Genomic DNA, 20,756 nt, shown 5'->3' with positions numbered 1-20,756 from the left:
GTTTTTTATAGATTTTCGTGACTTTGACCATTTTTTTTAGTCACGACCTGCCTTCTGGAAACCCATTCAACAACTGCTCTTGGTACTCAATCATATTCGTTCTCAATGTCAACAAAAACACAATGCAGTTTCTTTTTCTTTCCCAAATACCTTTCTTGGCTTGGCCTCAAAATACAATGAAATAAAATTATTACTTCTGTTGTTGATATTTTGGCACAAACAGAAATGGTTGCTGTCTATATTTACCACTTATCTTATTAGTCCCCTACCGGTGTACACAGGAGGCGACTATAGGTTTGCACTCCGTCCCTCCGTCTGTCCGTCCGTCACGCAAAGAACAGTTTTCCGGACTTTTTTTCTAAACTCTTAACGCTAATGATTTCAAACTTGGTACATGGTTTCCTCATGATAAGTTGCAGATCAAGTTCGAACTTCATGACGTTTCAATCATTTTCGACAAAGTTATGGCACTTTGAACTTTGGTGGTAATTTCCCCAACAGTTTTCCGGACGACAGACTGCCGGTAGGGGACATGTATTACAGCGCAATACTCAGAATGCTTGTTCTTCTTTGAATCACCTTTTCAAAAAGTTTCAATACCTGCTCAATAGGTTTAACTCTTCCAAGCCAAACATCATGTGGGAATCACCATCGTGCCCAACGCTGTATTATTGCCCACGACAATACACGTATCTTATACATTTGAACTCGGTGAAAAGAAATGCAGAAAAATCTCAAAGAAGTAGGAGGGTGGGGAGGGGGCTGTAAAATTACGTAACGCTATTCCTGAGGGAGGCGTGTACTGGCCTGATTAAACCTTACTAATAATTTAACACTTGCCCCAAACAAAGCAAATCAAAATCTGCCACAACAAAGCCGGACAGTGTATAATCAGCAGAGGCCTATATTGGCCTGATGTGCTAACAAGATGGCGGCCATATCATTTAATCTCAGCAATATTGTGGGTGGAGTAAAGCGACAGATGTGGGTGTGGTCCAACAGCTGCCTGACCAATGGGTGCACATTTCAAAAACGACCCCAAAGAAGAACCCCAAAAACAACAACAACACAAAGCTCTTGTACACCTGCAACATGTCACAGGTAAAAATAGCCCAATGGCCATGGGTCGTTTCGTGGCCACCTGGGCCTAGCCATTTTTGATTCATCTTAATATGGTCCAAAAAAAGCAATTAAATCACCTATTTTATTTAAAACCTTCAGTTGGTATTCAAATAAAAACCAAAAGGGCTGTTTTTTTAAACCTATGATGACCCACAAATCAGTTGGAACATAACTCAAATTAATATTAGAATAACTACCATAAGGAGTTTTCTGCAAACTTAGATTGTATAATAATGTACCATTTAAAAACCTGTAGCATTTAAAACCTGTAGCATTTAAAACCTGTAGCATTTAAAAACCTGTAGCATTTAAAACCTGTAGCATTTAAAACCTGTAGCTTTTTTTTTTTTTTTTTTTTTTTGTATACAAGATCGAGGCTCGTGAAAGAGCGAAGACTACAGGTTTTAAAACCTGTAGCATTTAAAACCTGTAGCATTTAAAACCTGTAGCATTTAAAACCTGTAGCATTTAAAACCTGTAGCATTTAAAACCTGTAGCATTTAAAACCTGTAGCATTTAAAACCTGTAGCAAACTTAGATTGTATAATAATGTACCATTTAAAAACCTGTAGCATTTAAAACCTGTAGCATTTAAAAACCTGTAGCATTTAAAACCTGTAGCATTTAAAACCTGTAGCATTTAAAACCTGTAGCATTTAAAACCTGTAGCATTTAAAACCTGTAGCATTTAAAACCTGTAGCATTTAAAACCTGTAGCAAACTTAGATTGTATAATAATGTACCATTTAAAAACCTGTAGCATTTAAAACCTGTAGCATTTAAAAACCTGTAGCATTTAAAACCTGTAGCATTTAAAACCTGTAGCATTTAAAAACCTGTAGCATTTAAAAACCTGTAGCATTTAAAACCTGTAGCATTTAAAACCTGTAGCATTTAAAACCTGTAGCATTTAAAACCTGTAGCATTTAAAACCTGTAGCATTTAAAACCTGTAGCATTTAAAACCTGTAGCATTTAAAACCTGTAGCATTTAAAACCTGTAGCATTTAAAACCTGTAGCATTTAAAACCTGTAGCATTTAAAACCTGTAGCATTTAAAACCTGTAGCATTTAAAACCTGTAGCAAACTTAGATTGTATAATAATGTACCATTTAAAAACCTGTAGCATTTAAAACCTGTAGCATTTAAAAACCTGTAGCATTTAAAAACCTGTAGCATTTAAAACCTGTAGCATTTAAAACCTGTAGCATTTAAAACCCTGTAGCATTTAAAACCTGTAGCATTTAAAAACCTGTAGCATTTAAAACCTGTAGCATTTAAAAACCTGTAGCATTTAAAAACCTGTAGCATTTAAAACCTGTAGCATTTAAAACCTGTAGCAAACTTAGATTGTATAATAATGTACCATTTAAAAACCTGTAGCATTTAAAACCTGTAGCATTTAAAAACCTGTAGCATTTAAAAACCTGTAGCATTTAAAACCTGTAGCATTTAAAACCTGTAGCATTTAAAACCCTGTAGCATTTAAAACCTGTAGCATTTAAAAACCTGTAGCATTTAAAAACCTGTAGCATTTAAAAACCTGTAGCATTTAAAACCTGTAGCATTTAAAACCTGTAGCATTTAAAACCTGTAGCATTTAAAAACCTGTAGCATTTAAAACCTGTAGCATTTAAAAACCTGTAGCATTTAAAACCTGTAGCATTTAAAACCTGTAGCATTTAAAACCTGTAGCATTTAAAACCTGTAGCATTTAAAACCTGTAGCATTTAAAAACCTGTAGCATTTAAAACCTGTAGCATTTAAAACCTGTAGCATTTAAAAACCTGTAGCATTTAAAACCTGTAGCATTTAAAACCTGTAGCATTTAAAACCTGTAGCATTTAAAACCTGTAGCATTTAAAACCTGTAGCATTTAAAAACCTGTAGCATTTAAAACCTGTAGCATTTAAAACCTGTAGCATTTAAAACCTGTAGCATTTAAAACCTGTAGCATTTAAAAATCAGGCGGAACACCGCAATCTCATCATCCCAAATTGTGACCCATTTATCATTGTTACCCCCATTACCTTACTACTTGCTTGCTTCAGTGTTTCCTCCCTTCCTCATTTTTTCCTGTTTGATCATTCATTCCCTTGATATTTGTCCCACAGAGTGAGTTATACTGTGTTTATACTGTGCCTTGTTACCCTCGCCAGAGGAGGGGGTATTGCATTTGAGTCCGTTTGTTTGCCTGTTTGTCCGCACAGAATAAATATGATTTTCTCTGCAACCGTTGGTTCGATTGACAGGAAATTTTCACCATGGGTGCAACTCCACCAGTATAATTTTATAATGATAATGATGACGTCATAGGTCACGTAGTACGGGCGCCATCTTGGAAAACCCTAAAAACTTTGCACCTCTATATCTCCGAAAGCGCTGCATAGAAAAAATTGAGACATGGCTCATTGTAAAGAACTCTCCATGGGGAATAACATATGTAAATGATGATGTTATAGGTTCCTCCATTACACCGTCATAATTCGACAAGTACAAAATTTCATCTGATCAAGATGAAATTTCTTGAGCGTCATCTATGGATAAATTGGTGGAGAAAAAAAGTAATAATGATGACGTCATCGGTCACGTGGTTCGGCCGCCATATTTGTTTTAACACAAAAGCCTTAAAAGTCATTAACACACGTCCCGGTGAGGGTCTGCAATCTCCGATTGCTCTTTCTTGTTCTTCCATGAGCCTCCCTCCTGTAAATAAATAAAGTGCGACAAACACAGTTATTTGATGCCCATTTATATTCCTCACCCCTTCAATCAGCTGTTGAGATCGTGGGCCAGTTGTGGCAGCACTTCCAGCTTGTGGTGCCATGCTCCACGCCGAACCAATGATCCACCAGCGGCCCACAGTGTCAGCAGCCAGCAAGTTGTCTAGAGAAACACGTAGGAGTGAATCGCTGCTGGCATTCCTGTTACGCACCTGGGGTGGATGTGGACCAAGTCAAAATCCTGAGTTACACCAGACCAAATGCTTTTACCAATCCAAAATACCCAAATGCTTAATCAGCAGTTTATATCTAAAAATTCCTTCATCAGAACTGATCCTCTAAATGAAGAGTAATGCATGATAGACAATTATAATTAGAACCAAGATAACAAACATGACAAACTACACATTTTGCTCTGCTCCAGCTGTCAGCTTCCTGGGCAAACTATTTTCATCATCTCACTTCCCTCCCATGCCTTGTTTGGTCTTTCCTATTTGCAACCATTTAAATTTCACTCTTCACGTTACAACCTGTGTTACTTTTCTACGTTACGTTACTTTTACAATTGAAGGCATATCACTATTACTTGCCAAACGCCATTTCTTACCATAATCTTTACTCTCGCTAACCGTCTTCCTTCTATAACTCGGTTAAGTTTTCTACATTTCCCAATCATCATCCTGACAAGCATCCCATGTTCACCTCTACCCAGTGCTTCATTGTCCACTTCATATGGTTTAGCTATTCCAGAGAATTCACCATTCAACAATCATCTGCTCAGGTAATAGAAAAAAAAAACAAATAAAACCAACACAAGCAACAATAAGTCATTGTAAAAATGTTTGGAGCTCGTCCAGTTCTTATGAAAAGCAGATTGGCATGTTGTGACAACTACTGGCTGTGCCCATTTCCTCACTAGGCTCCGGAGCAGCTTGCGAATCCGTTCTGTTGTGCTGTTGTCATATCCCGGGATTTTCCGCATGTCATTGTTCTTCAGTGCCATCATATTCTCCAGCATGAAACGAACCTGTGAAGCCAGCACCACCAACCCCATCCCCCACAAAAAAACTTCAGCATGGCAACATCAGTGTACGCAAAGCAACAAAACAATTCCATGCAAACACAATCTCACATTGTTTTATTCAAAAAAAAACCAGCACTCCAATCCCATACCTTCCCTGGTTGAATACTTACACGTGCCTGACTCTCGCAATCAACACCTTTTGCTTTTGCCTGCGCCTCGACAATAAGATCCTTCAGTGCCACGGGGTCATCCCGACGCAGAACAAATCCCACCAATCGCAGCAGTAGTAGCATTATCTCGATGTCACGCTCGCCGAATGAGACGAGGAGTCGCCGAAGAACGTCCACAATGAGAATGCTGTGCACGACACCAAAGTTGTACAGCTGTGCCAATATGGCCACCACATTGTCGCAGGCCTTCCCTTCCCCAAATGTACCCCCCATCGAGTGCAACTCGTGGAATTTCTTGGCCACGACCTCCACAAATTCTGCACCCACCTGTGAAGAGCACACGCTTTATAATACACCGTTTCACAGGCCTAGTCAGAGATCACTGATTCTCTGTCATCACCTGGATGTTATGCTGAGGCCAAGAGGACTCAAGATGTACGATTAATTTAATCTTAGCAGTGTTGCATTCATCATTCCTCGAAAGGAAAAGTGAAATTATGAAGGATTGAAGTGCTGACTTTCTGTATGTCTATAATCCCCTGAATGTTACACCGCGACATCGTAATACAGACATTGCCCAGCTTAGGAAGAACATCTTAGTGGACTGGCATATTAGACCGTGAGCCAAACAAGCAAAATTTGTCTCGTTTTTTTTTTTAACTTTCGTGACCCACCTCTGGTATCTGGTTGAAATTTTGCATATATTTAGTTTTAAAATCACTTATAAATAATTCATAACTTGTCAGTGCAAAATGTTGCACATTAATTAGTTATGCTAATTAACAAAAACTATCGTGCCATCTTGTATCCATTATTATACAGCTGTGTATAACTGAATGGGAATTCTAAGTATAAAGTATGTAGTCTATATAGAGATGGGGACACCAGCCAGGAGTGTGGGTGTTCGAGGTCCTTTGCGCACGCACGCGCACGCACGCACGCACGCACGCACGCACACACACACACACACACACACACACACACACACACACACACACACACACACACACACACACACACACACACACACACACACACACACACACACACACACACACACGATGTCAATGTAATTCAAAGGCAGATACTTTGGCATGAAAAGTTTTTATTGTCATTTAAAGTCGCCTTCCATAGCTGCATCTGACGACATGTAAGTCGCAATGACAGCGGCGCCAGTACTGTATGTACAGTCTGAAACGAACCGCGCGATTGGCTGATTAGCACTCATGGCCGCTCCTGGCCTATGTTACATGTGCTGTGATTGGACAATATTTATTCAAACATTTTGGGTGTTTTTTCCACATTTTGAAAATACAGTGTGTGTAAGTTTTGTGCTTGACGAGTTAAAGATATGAATTCTGTAATATTTTTACACAACATATTATAAATGCAGGAAGAGATGCGAGGTGGGTCACAAAAGTAAACAAAACAGGGGGGCTCAGTCCATGGTCTATATTGGACCATCTATCTATAATAATAAAAGGCAGTGTCCGTCCGTCTGTCTGTCTGTCTCCTCCATAGCTCCAAAACCATGAAACCTCGCGGCCCCAAACTTTGCATGCATACGCCTGGACCTCCAACAGATTGCAAGGATGAAAACTGGGTGTTTAGATGTGTTATAACACCCTTTTGAGGATGATTAACGAGATGCTCATAAGAAAAAAACCCGATGTGGTGGCTTACCAATATGACGGCCCGCCATCTTGGTCAGCCCACTGCACCTCGCTGGGTTCTTAAGCCGCCATTTTGTTTCGGCCTACTCAAACGTGCCTGGCCTTGGAAACACGATCAATTATCATTACCTAATTGAAGCATATCATCAAAATCTGGATTCGGATATGACTATTGGATGCTGTAGACTAAATAATGTCCAAATCTGGAGAGAAATCTGACAAAAATTTACCATATCTAGTGATTGGGGAACGCTATTCAGGCTGCTTTTGCAAGCCATGGCGTTACAGTAGACAGGGCTCCCTTTTTGTTTTTAGTCACAAGGCCGTGGAGGTTTGGGTGTGTTATAACACCCTTTTTTAAATGTGTCTGCTCTCAGTGGTTTCCACATGATTTGCTGCTTGAAATCGATCTGTTTTTTAAAACTCCTCAGCCATTTCAACCAGAAGCAATTAGCTTGCTATCGCTTGCCAAGCCAGCCATTCCTTATCACCCATTTCGTTGGAGTGCTTGCTGGAGTGCTTAAGCCGTTTTGCGAGTGCTCTTAATTAATTTGTCACAAGGCCGGGGAAGTTTGGGTGTTATAACACCCTTTTTGAATATGCTTAACGAGGTGAACTACCACTTGGTGAACACTATTCAGGCTGCTTTTGCAAGCAATGGCGGAAGTAGACAGAGCTGCCTTTTTGTTTTCACGTACCCATTTTTTAATTGACTCACATTTTTATGCGACATAGTCACTCTCCCCCTCCCCCCAATTCCTCGCTCCACCCTCCTCTCTCTCTCTCTCCTCCCCCTCCTCACTCCACCACCCCTTCTCTCTTTCTTTCTCTTTCTCTTTCTCTTTCTCTCTCTCTCTCTCTCTCTTCCTTTCCCCCTCCACTCTTCTCTCCTCCCTTATTTCTCTCTCTCCCCTCCACCCTGCCACTCCACTCCACTCCCTTTCCTTCTCCCTCCCTTCCCTTCTCCTCACCGTTTCCCTCCCTTCCCCTCTCACCCCTCCTCCTTTCCCCCCCTCCCCTCCTCGTTCCCCCTACCCTCCTATTCCCCATTCCCCCTCCCCCCCCCACTCTCCTCACCACTTCCCCTTTCCTCCCCTCCCTCTTCCTCCTCCTCCCCTCCCCTCCCCTTCCATTCCCCCTTCCCTCCCTCGCTCTCCTCCCCCTCCCACGATGAGACTCCTTAAGCTACAATAACAACCATATAAAGAGTAATCTACAGTTCCCAAAGCTGTCTTTGGTAATGCAGAAACACCTTCAGAAAAACAATGTGTCAATGTCAGGAAACAAAACAGCTTCATGTGGCATTAGGCCCCTACAAGAGTGAGGCTCATGGAAGAGCAAGGTTGATTTGACAGTGGGGATAGTGGGGCAACAATTGGGCACAACCAGCAAGGGAATGAATGAACCGGAAAGGGGGAGAGAGAGAGAGAGAAAGAGAGCGGGAAGAGGAAATATAGAAATGAGCAAGCTAGAGGGTTGGGTGAGGAAAAGTTAATGGGAGTAATAAAGATCGTGCGTCAGGATGGGGGATGACATGTACAACATGCTTGAAGCTCCAGAGAAAAGAGTGGGAAAGAATGGCCTCTGGAAGGCGGTTGCATAGACGGGAGAAGTGAGGAATAAAGGAGATGGTGTACAGTCAGACTGGGTGTAACAAAAAGGGGGTTAATGTTACTAGAAGAACACATATATCCTGGAGTATATATATAGGGAAGGTCAGAGGACTGAGAGAGCAGAAGGAACAATGTTTGAGAATAGACGGGAGAAAACAGAGACCACTGACCTGCCTGTGATGTCAAAGCTACAGGCCGTGTGTCAAAAAAATGTCAGTCAAAAATGCCAGTGCAGCCTCACTGTGACCTGCAGTAGGTTGTGAAAAAAAACTTATTTCAAATCAACCTGTAGTACGAGTGGGTGTGATAAAATAGTAGCTCAGTGGGTACCCACCTCTTGGCCAACATTTCCATGTAAGAGGCTGACTAGTGCAATGTGCTCAGCGAGGAGACGTTCTGGTGTTGGTGCGGGCCCCACACACGCTGCCATCAGGGCCTCGATGATCACGTCGGTAACAGCACGTTGGCTGTACTCCATGTACAGCTCCTCCAGCTGACCAGATATTTTTGCTAAGTTGGATTCACTCAGCCTGCAGCCGACAAGGACAAACACGATCAGGAAAATCTCAGGGACTATTGGTACAAATCAAGAAATTATACAGGGTTGAACCCTCCAAAAAACATCTGGAAATAGAAAGTTAAAAAACCCCAACTTCATTGCCAGTTTGTTGCAATTAATGACGAGTTAACCATAATTTACCCATCAAGGTTAGGGACTAGTGCTGGCAGATGGGTCCTCCGGTTTAACGTATTGATACACCTCCCTGCATACAAAACACCGGAGTGACTGTTCATATCTGGATTGAGATTCTAACTGAGGCTAGACAGCTCAATGGCAAGTGTGCATACCTCAAAGTCATCCTTCCAGCCAATACGCAACTTTTACATCATCTCGGGAACACAAATGATGGTTTCACACATGCCCTTTCAGCGAATGACTTTTAACCTGTCGTCGCTAGGGCAAAATCCATGATTCAAATCGTCTTTTTAACACACTCTCCAGCATTCAAACGAACGGGTGAAACCGAGGCCAATTTCAGAATGGTTAACCACAATTATTGTGTTCCTGGATGCAAATCGGACGCACAAAAATATGAGAAATATCCGTTGATGAGAGACGTCGCTTTCCTACCGTTTCCTGTTAATACCAGCGAGTTGCTACAGTGGATAAGGACAGTATGACTGCCCGAAGACTTACGGCCTACTTACAACTTGAGAGTGTATAACCATCATTTTGTTGCGCTCGGCACGGAAGGAAGTGGGAAGAAAACTCCATCTTGGAAGCAACAAAATCCTGAACTATTCCGGTGGAATGATTGAAGTCTTGTACATAAATCACCGCAATTTAAACGTACTCCTAATAAAGTTCAATCCAGCAAAAAAATAGCGCAAATATCCGGTCAACTTGCTGAAGAGCTGGTAAACTTTCACAATGCTTCGCTGCCAGCTGAGTCAATCAATGACAATGGCAAATCACTTTCATGCTACACCAGCGGTGACGGGGAGGGATCGTTGCTGTATTTCAATGACTTGCCAGGAGCTGAAGCTTGCCAGGAGTTCAGGTCCCCATTTCCTGGCAATCTAACCTACTTGAAACACACGGACCAAGTTAGACTTACCATAATCTAGATATGGATCGGACTCCCCTCCCTCCTTCCATGACACAATATCATGCGCACACTCCTTATCCACTGCAGCCGCTCGCTGGCATTAACAGGAAATGGTAGGAACTCGTGACACCTCTAAAGTAAGAGGTTCGGTGCAATCGTGGCGATGCAATCTGGGGAAATGACCTTATTTTGAAAAGCCACGCACAATATTGTGTCTTTGAACCCTCACACAATAAAAATCAATTGCATCAAGATATTTTGGTTCAAATATGTTAAGCTGGTATTAATGTTCTTTAATATCACTACACTATCAGTATTAACTCATGCTCATAATTATTCTCGCCAATTAATTAATTACACAGTGTTCCAAAAAGACCCCGCCAAATTTGGTTGTTAATATATTTAGAATCAGAAATGATATAACGATACCCTTTGGTTTATATGATATACAAACTCAAAGTTTTGTGCGCACCATCAATACACTTCAATGTGAGCTCCGTTTGTCACATGCAGGACATCAAGGTGGTATACGAGTTCTTGCCATGTTCAGCTCAGCATGTTTGTGTCCACCAGTGCACAACTGCACATGCAGCTGTGATCCGAGAACGAAGATCCTGCAGGTGTTGTAGACAACATATTTGACAAACCCCCACAGGAAAAAAAAAACAATCAAGGGGGGTTATGTCTGGCTATCGTGGAGGCCAGGAGTTTGGTCTGTCTCGGCCAATCCAGCGACCTGGAATTTTTTTCATTCAGGACGGCTCGAACGACTAAGGCCCAATGTGGGGGAGCGCCGTCCTGTTGTAAAATGACATCGGGTTGCAGGTCTTCAATCTGTGGGAAAGTGAATCCTTCCAACATGTTCATGTAAATTGGTGAGGTCACTGTGTCCTTCACATAGAAAAACGGACCCACCAAGTGGTCATGGAGAAGGCCACACCACACATTGACCTTTGGGCTGTTGTGTATGTGTTCAATGACCACATGGGATGTGGGGACGGGAGGGGGTTTAGAGCCCCAGATCCTCACATTGTGTCGGTTGACATTCCCCGATACATGAAAGAAGCTTCGTCTGTGAACATGACCTTTTTCAGGTAATCTTCATCATCCTCTTATGCGACTGAGCATTTCAACGCAATGCATTTGGGTCCATCATTTGGTTTGAGTTCCTGCAGAATCTGCACCTTATAGGTACAAAGCTTCAGTTTTTCATGTAAAATCCTGTGTGCAGTGGTGGACTACCCCCCGTTCTCTGGGTGCGCATCGGATTGATTTTCTGGGACTTTGTTGAAATGATTCATACTCGATCAACATCTGCTGCACTTGTGCTTGGTCGCTCAGTATTTTTCTGCTTCTGACAACTTCCAGTCTCCTTAAACCTCTAGAACCACTCTGATACTAGTCCGCGATGGCAGATTGCTTCCATACCTTGTACGGAAATTACACTGAACTTGCGTGTTGGATCTCGTCTCGATGAATCATTTGACACAATGAGCTTTCTCCTATGGAGTCGCCATTTTCATTTGCATTAAACCACCAGACCTGTAAATAAAGAAAACTTTGAGTTTCTGTATAATATAAACCAAAGGGTATTGTTGTATTGTTTGTGGTCCTAAATATATTAACAACCAAAGTTTTCGAGGTCTTTTTGGAACATCCCGTACTACTACAACCTCCTCTTCATACCGGTTAACAAGTCCTTTTATCACCCTCCGCAGTCTTGTCATCCGCTGCTGGTGTTCAGGATTATCTGATAAATCCAAGGTTTGTCTGTGTGGCAAACCAGGCTTAACAGATTCCACAGGCTTTTCATCCACACCCTGCAAACACACGTCAGCATATCAATCAGTTGGAAACAAAATCTATTTTATTATTGTCAATGCATTGCAGAATGCAAAACTAGAAGGACACTCGGTAGAGAGCATATGCCTCCACCAGGCTGAACAGTTTATGTTTTGAATCCCACTCGTAGGTCAAGATCTGGATTCAGATCTTATAACCAAAATCTAATCAATTCATCCTTGTTATACACCCAATTTGTCCACCAAGTTTCGTCCGAATCCGTTCACAACTTTTTGAGATATCCTGCTCACAAACAAACACATGGTGGAAACATAACTTAACAAGCTACCAAAAACGAGCAAACGTTGAAAATTGGTAGAAATTGCAAGCAAAGCACATGGATATAATTTCAGTATGTACCCCTTCATCAGAGAGATCACCCTCCAATTCTTCACGAGTGTCCTCATCAGCATCATCATCATTATCATCCTCATCATCATGACATGCATCTTCCTGCTGTATAATGCCAGATTTATTAGCGTCGTCATCATCATCAGTTCTATCATCATCATCATTGTTGTTTACATCGCCACAATCAGCATCAACCTCCACGTCTGACTGCCAGTCATCATCTTTATCCTGCCAATCATCAGATTCTGCCGCATCGGCTCCCTCTTCCTTCAGATTCATCTTCCTTTTAGTTCGCTCTTCCTCGTCACTCCCACCACCAAGATCGCACAAGCCCTGGTGACCATCCAGCGCTTCCAGAATGTAATCCAGGCCGTCCAACCGAAACATCTGTGGAATCTTCTTCGGTGCTTCTTCTGAGACCCCTGCTGCCGCATTCTTCTTCTTCTTCTTCTTTCTGCGCTTCTTCATTCCAAGCAACTTTTCCAAGTGCCTGATCTCCTTGTCCTCTTCCTCATTGGCTTCCATCAAGCCAAGAGAACGAACGTTCTTCCAGGTTCTTTCCTCCACATTCATCTTATTCGAAGATCCGATTGGTTTCTCCACTTTCTCGTCGCTAAACCGAACTCTCTTCTTTTTGAAGATCTCGATCGAGCTCTTATTGCTCGATTCAAGCTGCTCGTCCTGCTGTGCGGTTCCTTTCTGTTCCCTTTCTTCATCAACAAACCTTCCGCTCTTCCTCGGCTTCCCATTCTTCCGCGATGAAGACCCCGCAGGTGTCTGGCTCTCCGTGGACCCGACGCGGGGTTTCCCAGGTTGCATCTTGGCGAGGAAGTAAGCGTGCTTCCTGCTTTTCTTGTCCGTCCTCTCTTGCTTCCTCCGCTCCTTCCTCGACAGCGATTGAGCCGTTCTTCCCCTTCGTTGCTTCGGACGTCGACCTCGGCTTATCGCTGCCTTCATTCGCTTTGCGGCACGCTCTTTACCGCCGTCGTCGTCTCGCCTCCCTCTCTTCCCCATCTTTGTTTGTATCCCCTCCCGCCTGACCGATTCTTGTCGCCGCTTCAATCTCCCACTTACACTCGTCCGTCTTCCCAATCCAAAGTTCCGAGCGAAAGTACAATCACGCCGAACGAGGGCGACGCCATGACAGGCTACTTTGACCCCGGATATGGTTCCTGCAAAAAAACAAAAAAACCATGGTTGTTATTATTTAACGTATGTCGACTTCCTATAATGACCGATTTTTAAACGAGCAAACCGGGTTTTGCTCGAGTTATTCACGAACCTGCTGTCCATTTCTGACGTTCGACTGAAGGTGGCCGAGGAATGTGGAAATTATTCATTCATCATTCGCCCTTTTTGCCCATGGTAGCCAACAACATGGCCAAGGCGCCCAATTGGGCTCCTTTGGACATGTCTGCTGCGGCACAGAAAAAGCATAATTTCGAAGGAGCACCGAGCATGATGACGTCACGATGATTGGATCATTTGATTGGGCCAGGGCGGGCCGCGGGCGAGGGGTTATAGTTATATACGTTCCTGACTCAGATGTCAGATTGCGTCGACTGAACATGAACTGTCCGTGATATGGGGACAGGGCCGCCGAGAGCCAGAATGGGCCCCAGGGCAATACTAAGTCTCGGGCCCCCTTCATCCGAGCCCCTTTCAAATTTTTTTTTTCCCCATCAACCAAAAGGCCGACGTTTAACAACGAAGGTTTCCATATTTTCGCCAGAACAACCACATGTCATGGTTAAAGGAAATTGTGGTCTTATTCATTTATTAGCAGGAGTACCCGGCGTTGTTCTACATGTTGGCATTTTGAAGAAACCAATTTGTTATGTACCTAAAACACTCCCCGACCTGCACCCAAGAAGGAAAATATATATTTAATATGATATTACACGCACAAACAAACAAACACATAGACATAAAATGAACAAACAAACAAATAATAGACATATAAACATAGACACATAAACATACACACACACACATATATAAACACACACACACATATATATATAAAAACACACACACACACACACATAAAAACACACACACACATATATAAAAACACACACACACATAAAAACACACACACACACACATATAAACACACACATATATAAAAACACACACGTATATAAAAACACGCACACATATAAAAACACACATATATAAAAACACACATATATAAAAACACACACACACGAGTCCGGATGGACTCAACCTTAATACACACACATATATAAAAACACACACACATATATAAAAACACATATAAACACACGCACACACACATAAAAACACATATAAAAACACACTGTTACGGATTCGTCACTTCCGTTGTTGTGGTTTTCATCCACTTGAAACATTTTTGGTTCCATGAACTATTATTGTTTTCAAAAGGCTTATTGTGTATGAACTGTTTTCAAAAGGTGAAAAAGTTAGTGTTAAAAAGAAACAGGAAACCGGATCGGGAACCGGACGACGAAGAGGAAAAGGAGGAAAAGAAGGCGGAGCGAGTGAGTCGGACAAGAAGGAGCCGAGCTATTTGCGGTCTGGAGCGAACGTTGGTGACCAACAGGCACGAGCGAACTTTCGGGTTTCCCAGGAAAGGGATTCCTGCGACAGAGTTGTTACCGCTGTGACAGATTAACCTGCGTGTCAGGTTTTGCGATCGATTCAGGAGAGAATCATCGTCGTGCTGTTGTGCCACGAGACCGGGCCGTCGGCCATTTTGACTCGCGCAGGACTTGCGCTTCGCGCACGGTTTTGTCTCGTTTCGACCATTTTCACCGCATTCAGACGTCGATCTGGGGTGTGTGTGTGTGACGTGGCTTTTGAGTGGAAAGTCTGTGTGTCGCCGACTGTGAGCTGTGGAACGTCCATACCAGAGGGTGAGATCTCTCAGTCGCCTGGAGGGCGCCTTTGGATTTCCCAGTCACCTTGAGGGCGCCTTTGCACAGCTTTGGCCGCGTGACTGTGACTATCATCCGAACGGGATTCTGGTCTCGATTGGACATTGATCTGTCGATCGCTGGAGCGAAACAACTTTGGCTTGAAGCCAGGGATTAGAGACATTGGGGATGTTCTTGTTTCACTCACTTGGAGCACAGTGAGTTATATATTACAAAACTGATGGTACCATCATCGGACATATTGATTGTACTTTTGATTACTATTATTGTTGTACTGTTATTCTTGTGTGATATTAATACAATATTTGTTTGTGAGTAACAATTAGGGTGGCTTCTCCATTGATCTTTGACATACAGAATAACACATTTTTCTGCCGTGGCTCCTCTCAGGGCTAGGAGGTACACCGTGACCAGGGCGTCGGGGAGGAGCACGTAACAATATATATAAAAACACACACATATATATAAAAACACACACACACACACACATATATAAAAACACACGCACACATATATAAAAACACACACATATATATATAAAAACACACACACACACACATACATATATATATATATATATATATATATATATATATATATATATATATATATATATATATATATACATACATATAAAAACACACACACATATATATAAAAACATACACACATATATATATATAAAAACACACATATATATAAAAACACACACACACACACACACACATATATAAAAACACACACACACACACATATATAAAAACACACACACATATATAAAAACACACACACATATATATATAAAAACACATACACATAAATATAAAAACACACACACATATATATAAAAACACACACACACATATATAAAACACACATAAAAACACACACATATAAAAACACACACACACACATATATAAACACACACACACACACATACATATATGAACACACACACACACATATATAAACACACACACACATATATAAACACACACACACACATATATAAATATATATATAAAAACACACACATATAAAAACACACACACATATATATATATATAAACACACACACACACACACACACACACACACATATATATAAACACACACACACACACACACACACACACACACACACATATATATATATATATATATATATATATATATATATATATATATATATATATATATACTGTATATATATATATATATATATATATATATATATATATATATATATAAAAACACACACACACACATATATATAAAAACACACACACACATATATATAAAAAGTAAAAACACACACACACACATATATGTAAAAACACACACACATATATAAAAACACACACACACATATATAAAAACACACACACACACACACATATAAAAACACACATACATATATATAAAAACACACACACGTATATAAAAACACACACACATATATAAAAACAAACACGTATAAAAACAAACACACATATATAAAAACACACATATATATATATATATATATATATATATATATATATATATATATATATATTGTTGCGGATATGGGATTTGCATCCATCCATATCCGCTTGTAAATATTCCCCTATTTCCTCAATACTTCCCAACTATCCCCAATCCCCCATTCCCTAGTCCCATTTTCTGTAAACAACACTCTGTAGACCCGACCTCCCCCTATTTCCCCCCATTAAATGTCGCATCCAGGTCCACCGCATCTCACGTAGACAACTATAGGACATCTTGCTAGTTATTCTTAGTCTATGTCAGTTAAGGATTCGTTTCCATTAATTCTGACCCTTCGTTGCACCAGAATGTGATTGTATGGCACCGTTAGGAAGTTTAGGACCTCCCAATACCTCCCCGCAGCTCTTCCTCACGGTTCAGAAACAACAACAACAACAACAGCAACGGCGGCGGCGTGCACAGGGAGTGCGCGTCCTCACTCCGGCTTGGTTGGTAGGGGGTGTTGGGAGGGCACGAGGCCTTCCCCACGAGCCGCCATCAAACATGTGCTCGACGGGGTTACCAAATAGGGGCTCCCTGTCAGCTCCTCGTCAAGGGCGGAGCCCGGTAACCCCCGCACCAAATGGAAGCGGCGGACCGGTCCCATCTGGGGCGGAGCCAACCAGCCGAGGGCGTGTCACTCCCCGCTGAGCATGCGCAGGAAGAGGGAGGTGACGTCAGATGCGCGCTGAGCTTGGAGAAAGAAAGACGCCACCTCCGAGCGCTGTGAGGCCTCCCTGCATCTCTTGGACTGTGCTTGATCCTGTCCCCGAGCCAAGGTGCACCTTGTGCTATCGACTACCTGTCCCTTCCTGCCATCAATCCCTGTGTAAGTCAGCCTTGTCCCGTTTGTCTGTGGTCTGTCTGGGATAAAATAAGATTGTATTTAAGTGCCTATCTCTTCTGTGTCTTTACCTCACTACCTTGTAATCTACCCCTTTTCTCCCCCACTGTAATTATATCCTCCTCCGGAGGTCTTGAGAACTGTACCCCTTGCGTCGTTTCATCTATCCCAGTCGTTGTGTCCTTTCCATCATTGATTTAGCATAGCGCGATTTGGTCAACGTCTGGGTGGAATCGGGGTCTAGTCGGGGAATAACTGTTAGGTCGCGGTAATACACCACTGCTCGGTCGAAATAACATCTAACCGCGATCCATAACAATTGGTGTCAGGAGTGGGATTCGAACCTGGGACTAAATTTATTTAGCCCAAATTTTGGACACCAATTGAGTTATTACCGTAACAATTGGTGTCAGATTCGAGGCCCGAACCAAATTTTTTTTAAAACATCTAGGAAAAAATTTGGTCAAAATTATAAAGACACCGAAATTTGATTTTGTTTTACAAAAAAAACCCGAATTTTGAAAGTCGCGCTCTGGCAGATCAAGACGGCTGGGTTCCGGTAGAGGAGAGTGAGGCAGGGTCGATCCAGGACCAAATTGAGGGACATGAGGAGAGCGAAGCAGTGAGGGTGGCAGGTTCGCAAAATGGCGTCGTCACGCACGAGGTTACGGGCGCGCAAAATGGCGCCTCGCACATGGCTACGGCGACCGCGCCCGCGACCGTAGCAGCGCCGCTGGTGGATTCGAACCTTTTTTTCCTGCAAATGAGGGCCCTTATGGGACAAATGGGAGACCAAATTGGAGGTTTGAAAAACTATAGAGGCTCAGAGTGAGCAAATGGGGGTAATGGGGTCCAATAGCGAGAAATTGAGGGAGGACATGGGGTCCAATAGCGAGAAATTGAGGGAGGACATGGGGGTCCAGATCGGAGGGTTAGGGAGTAGAATAGAGGGATTAGGAAACAAATTTGAGGGATTAGACAATAGATTAGGGGAAATACAGGAGGGGTTAACGGGGGTAGAAAACAGAATGGCCGCTCAAGAGAATCAAATGGAAGGGATGAAAAAGGGGTTAGAGGGGTTAGAAAACAGTATGGAAGGCAAATTGAGGGACATGAGGGACCAAGCGGAAAGGGAAGTTAAACAAATGGGGCAGCAGATAGAGGGGGTCAGAATGGGGGTAGAAACTAAATTGGATGCTCACAGGGAGGAAATGGAGCAGATGAGGGTGGCATCTGGGCAGGAGATGCAAGTGATGGGAGAGGAGATCAGAAGAGGTGTGAGTGAGGAGGTCGGAGGAGTGCGCGAGGAGGTGAGGCACTGTAAGGAGCGCATGGAGAAGGAGGTGAGAAAGGGGACTGTAAAATTGCAAGGTGGTATAGAGGAGTTGACGCTGGGAGTAGAACAACTGACAGTGGGACAAAAGGAGTTGGGGGACCAGGTAAAGAAGAACACAGCGGTAATAGAGGGTTTAAAATCGACACAGAAGGAGATGAAAAAGGACGTAGGGGTAATTAAAAAAGAGTGTCAGACGGTACATGAGGACCTGACGAGGAAAATGAACAAGGTGGTAGAGGTGATGGAGGTTAAAGAGCGGGAGGTGCGGGAGCACATAGAAAAAAATAAGGTGGAGTTAGAGGAAGAACTTAAGGGGGCGCACGAGGAGATGAAGGAGGTGAAGCAGAAATTAGAAGAAGTGGAAGAAGGGGTGAGCGAAATTAAGAAGCGACGGAGAGAGGATAAGAAAGAGATAAAGGAGGAAGTAAAAGAATTGGTCCAAAGTCTGTGTTCGGATCGTGATGATGTGCTCATTAACCGGATGAGGGATTCGCAGGTGATGGAGGAGAAGCGAAGAGAAAGAGGACCCGGTGTAAGTGGTGACCAATATGGTCGTGCGTATGATGCGCCAGGTGATTTAATAAGCTTGGGGGTCGAGATGGACCCGGATGTTCGTGAGAGGCCAAGAGTGAGGTGTATGGCTGGTCCGGAGGGTATGGAACGAGGGTGCGAGCGAGAGGGTCCGGTGATGGGAGAGGTGCGAGGTGTGAGTGAGCAAGGTTGTGGTGGTATGGAATGGGTAGCGGGTTGCGGAAGTGTGACCCATGCATCGACACCAACAGGGGTAGTTTTTAGGGGGACAGGGGAGGCACGGGAGCCCCTTGGGGGTAATGTACTGTGGGGGCCCGGCCGGTTCGGCCCCGCGCTGACCCCGCAAGGGGCGACGCACGGGGTCCGGCAGGCGGGCAGCGACTCACATACGAGGTGGTCCCACAAGGTCCCACTCGCGCCGTATGACGGTGGGTAAGGGTGGCATCCCTGCCACCCTTCCCATGATGGGGCAAATGCGCTATAGATTATGGGGTGTATGGCAGTGAAAACTAGCCCGGGTGGGTTAGGATATTGTGTGTAGGGATCTAGCGAAGATGACATTAGGTAACGTTAAGGTTCAGATAGTGACTGATACCTGTAGTGGGGACGTAGTAGCTTAGTGTTTGATAATGACGTGGGAGCGCTGAGTGTAAGGGAAGATGGAGGAGCGCGAGTTTTAGAAGGGAGTAGACAGAGTAGATGATGCAGTGTGAATGGAAGTGCTGGTGAGCAGCTTCAAATGAGGCATCGGTGAGGCAATGCTCCGAGGTGTGTGTGAGTGTACAAGTGATGAATGAGAGAGCATTGCGGATGAGTGTCATGGTGAGTAGTGAGTGTTGTGGATCAGCGCGAATGCGCTTGGGGGAGAGAAGGGTGCAGGCGGCACCAAGTATGAGAGCACAGGTGTGCAAGCACAGGTGTGTGGAATATATGGAGCGGAGAATGAGTGGTGTGGAGAGAGTTGGAGTAAGTGGTACGGAGTGGTGTGCATGGTGCGAAGGTGTGGATGGGGGAAGAGTGGACCCCTTTTCACGAGTACCCGGGGAGGGTAGTTTAAAGAATAGTTAGAAGGTATAGGTAAATTGTGGTTGGATATTGGCATTTGTGGTGCGGTTGCAGAATGGTATTGTGGATGGGTGCATTGGTGTGGTGAAATTGGCTGCTCGTGTGGCCTGTTAGTATGAGTGTGAATGGTTGGGCACTCCGCCACTGTTAGATGTCGGCCAGGTGAGGCCGCAGGTGGGCTCTGGGAGCCGTTAGTGTCAGTGGGTGCCTGAGGATCCCGGGTGTGGATCGGGCAGCCCGTGCCAGAGAGGGCACTGAGGGGGTGAGAGTGCGAGAGGGCCTTCCCCAGTTAGTTAGGTTAGGGTGAGGAGCAGGTGAGCTCGGTAGGCAACAACAGTGGTGGAGGTGTGCAGGTGGGCGGACCAGCTAGGAGCGTCACATGACCCAGCCACCGAAATTGTGC

At 43.4% G+C, this 20,756-nt stretch overlaps 1 protein-coding gene across 1 annotated transcript in view; it reads right to left on the bottom strand.

Annotated features, from left to right (window-relative positions):
- The window catches only part of NOM1 (nucleolar protein with MIF4G domain 1), a 29,082-nt gene extending 15,793 nt beyond the window's left edge, over positions 1-13,289 (bottom strand). The window contains exons 1-6 of the mRNA XM_068124161.2: positions 12,138-13,289; positions 11,622-11,755; positions 8,660-8,855; positions 5,040-5,366; positions 4,762-4,872; positions 3,887-4,057 (exon numbers count right to left, since the gene is read on the bottom strand). Of these exons, the coding sequence (XP_067980262.2) occupies positions 3,887-4,057; positions 4,762-4,872; positions 5,040-5,366; positions 8,660-8,855; positions 11,622-11,755; positions 12,138-13,142 (1,944 nt within the window). The 5' untranslated portion in view covers positions 13,143-13,289. The remainder of the gene's footprint in view (positions 1-3,886; positions 4,058-4,761; positions 4,873-5,039; positions 5,367-8,659; positions 8,856-11,621; positions 11,756-12,137) is intronic.
- Positions 13,290-20,756: the final 7,467 nt, after the last annotated feature.

This window comes from Myxine glutinosa, chromosome 1 (genome assembly GCF_964187855.1).
Source record: "Myxine glutinosa chromosome 1, kmMyxGlut1.1, whole genome shotgun sequence".
Taxonomy (NCBI): domain Eukaryota; kingdom Metazoa; phylum Chordata; class Myxini; order Myxiniformes; family Myxinidae; genus Myxine; species Myxine glutinosa.
Note: the sequence above shows the minus strand (reverse complement) of the source record. Positions and strands in the feature narration are given on the sequence as shown.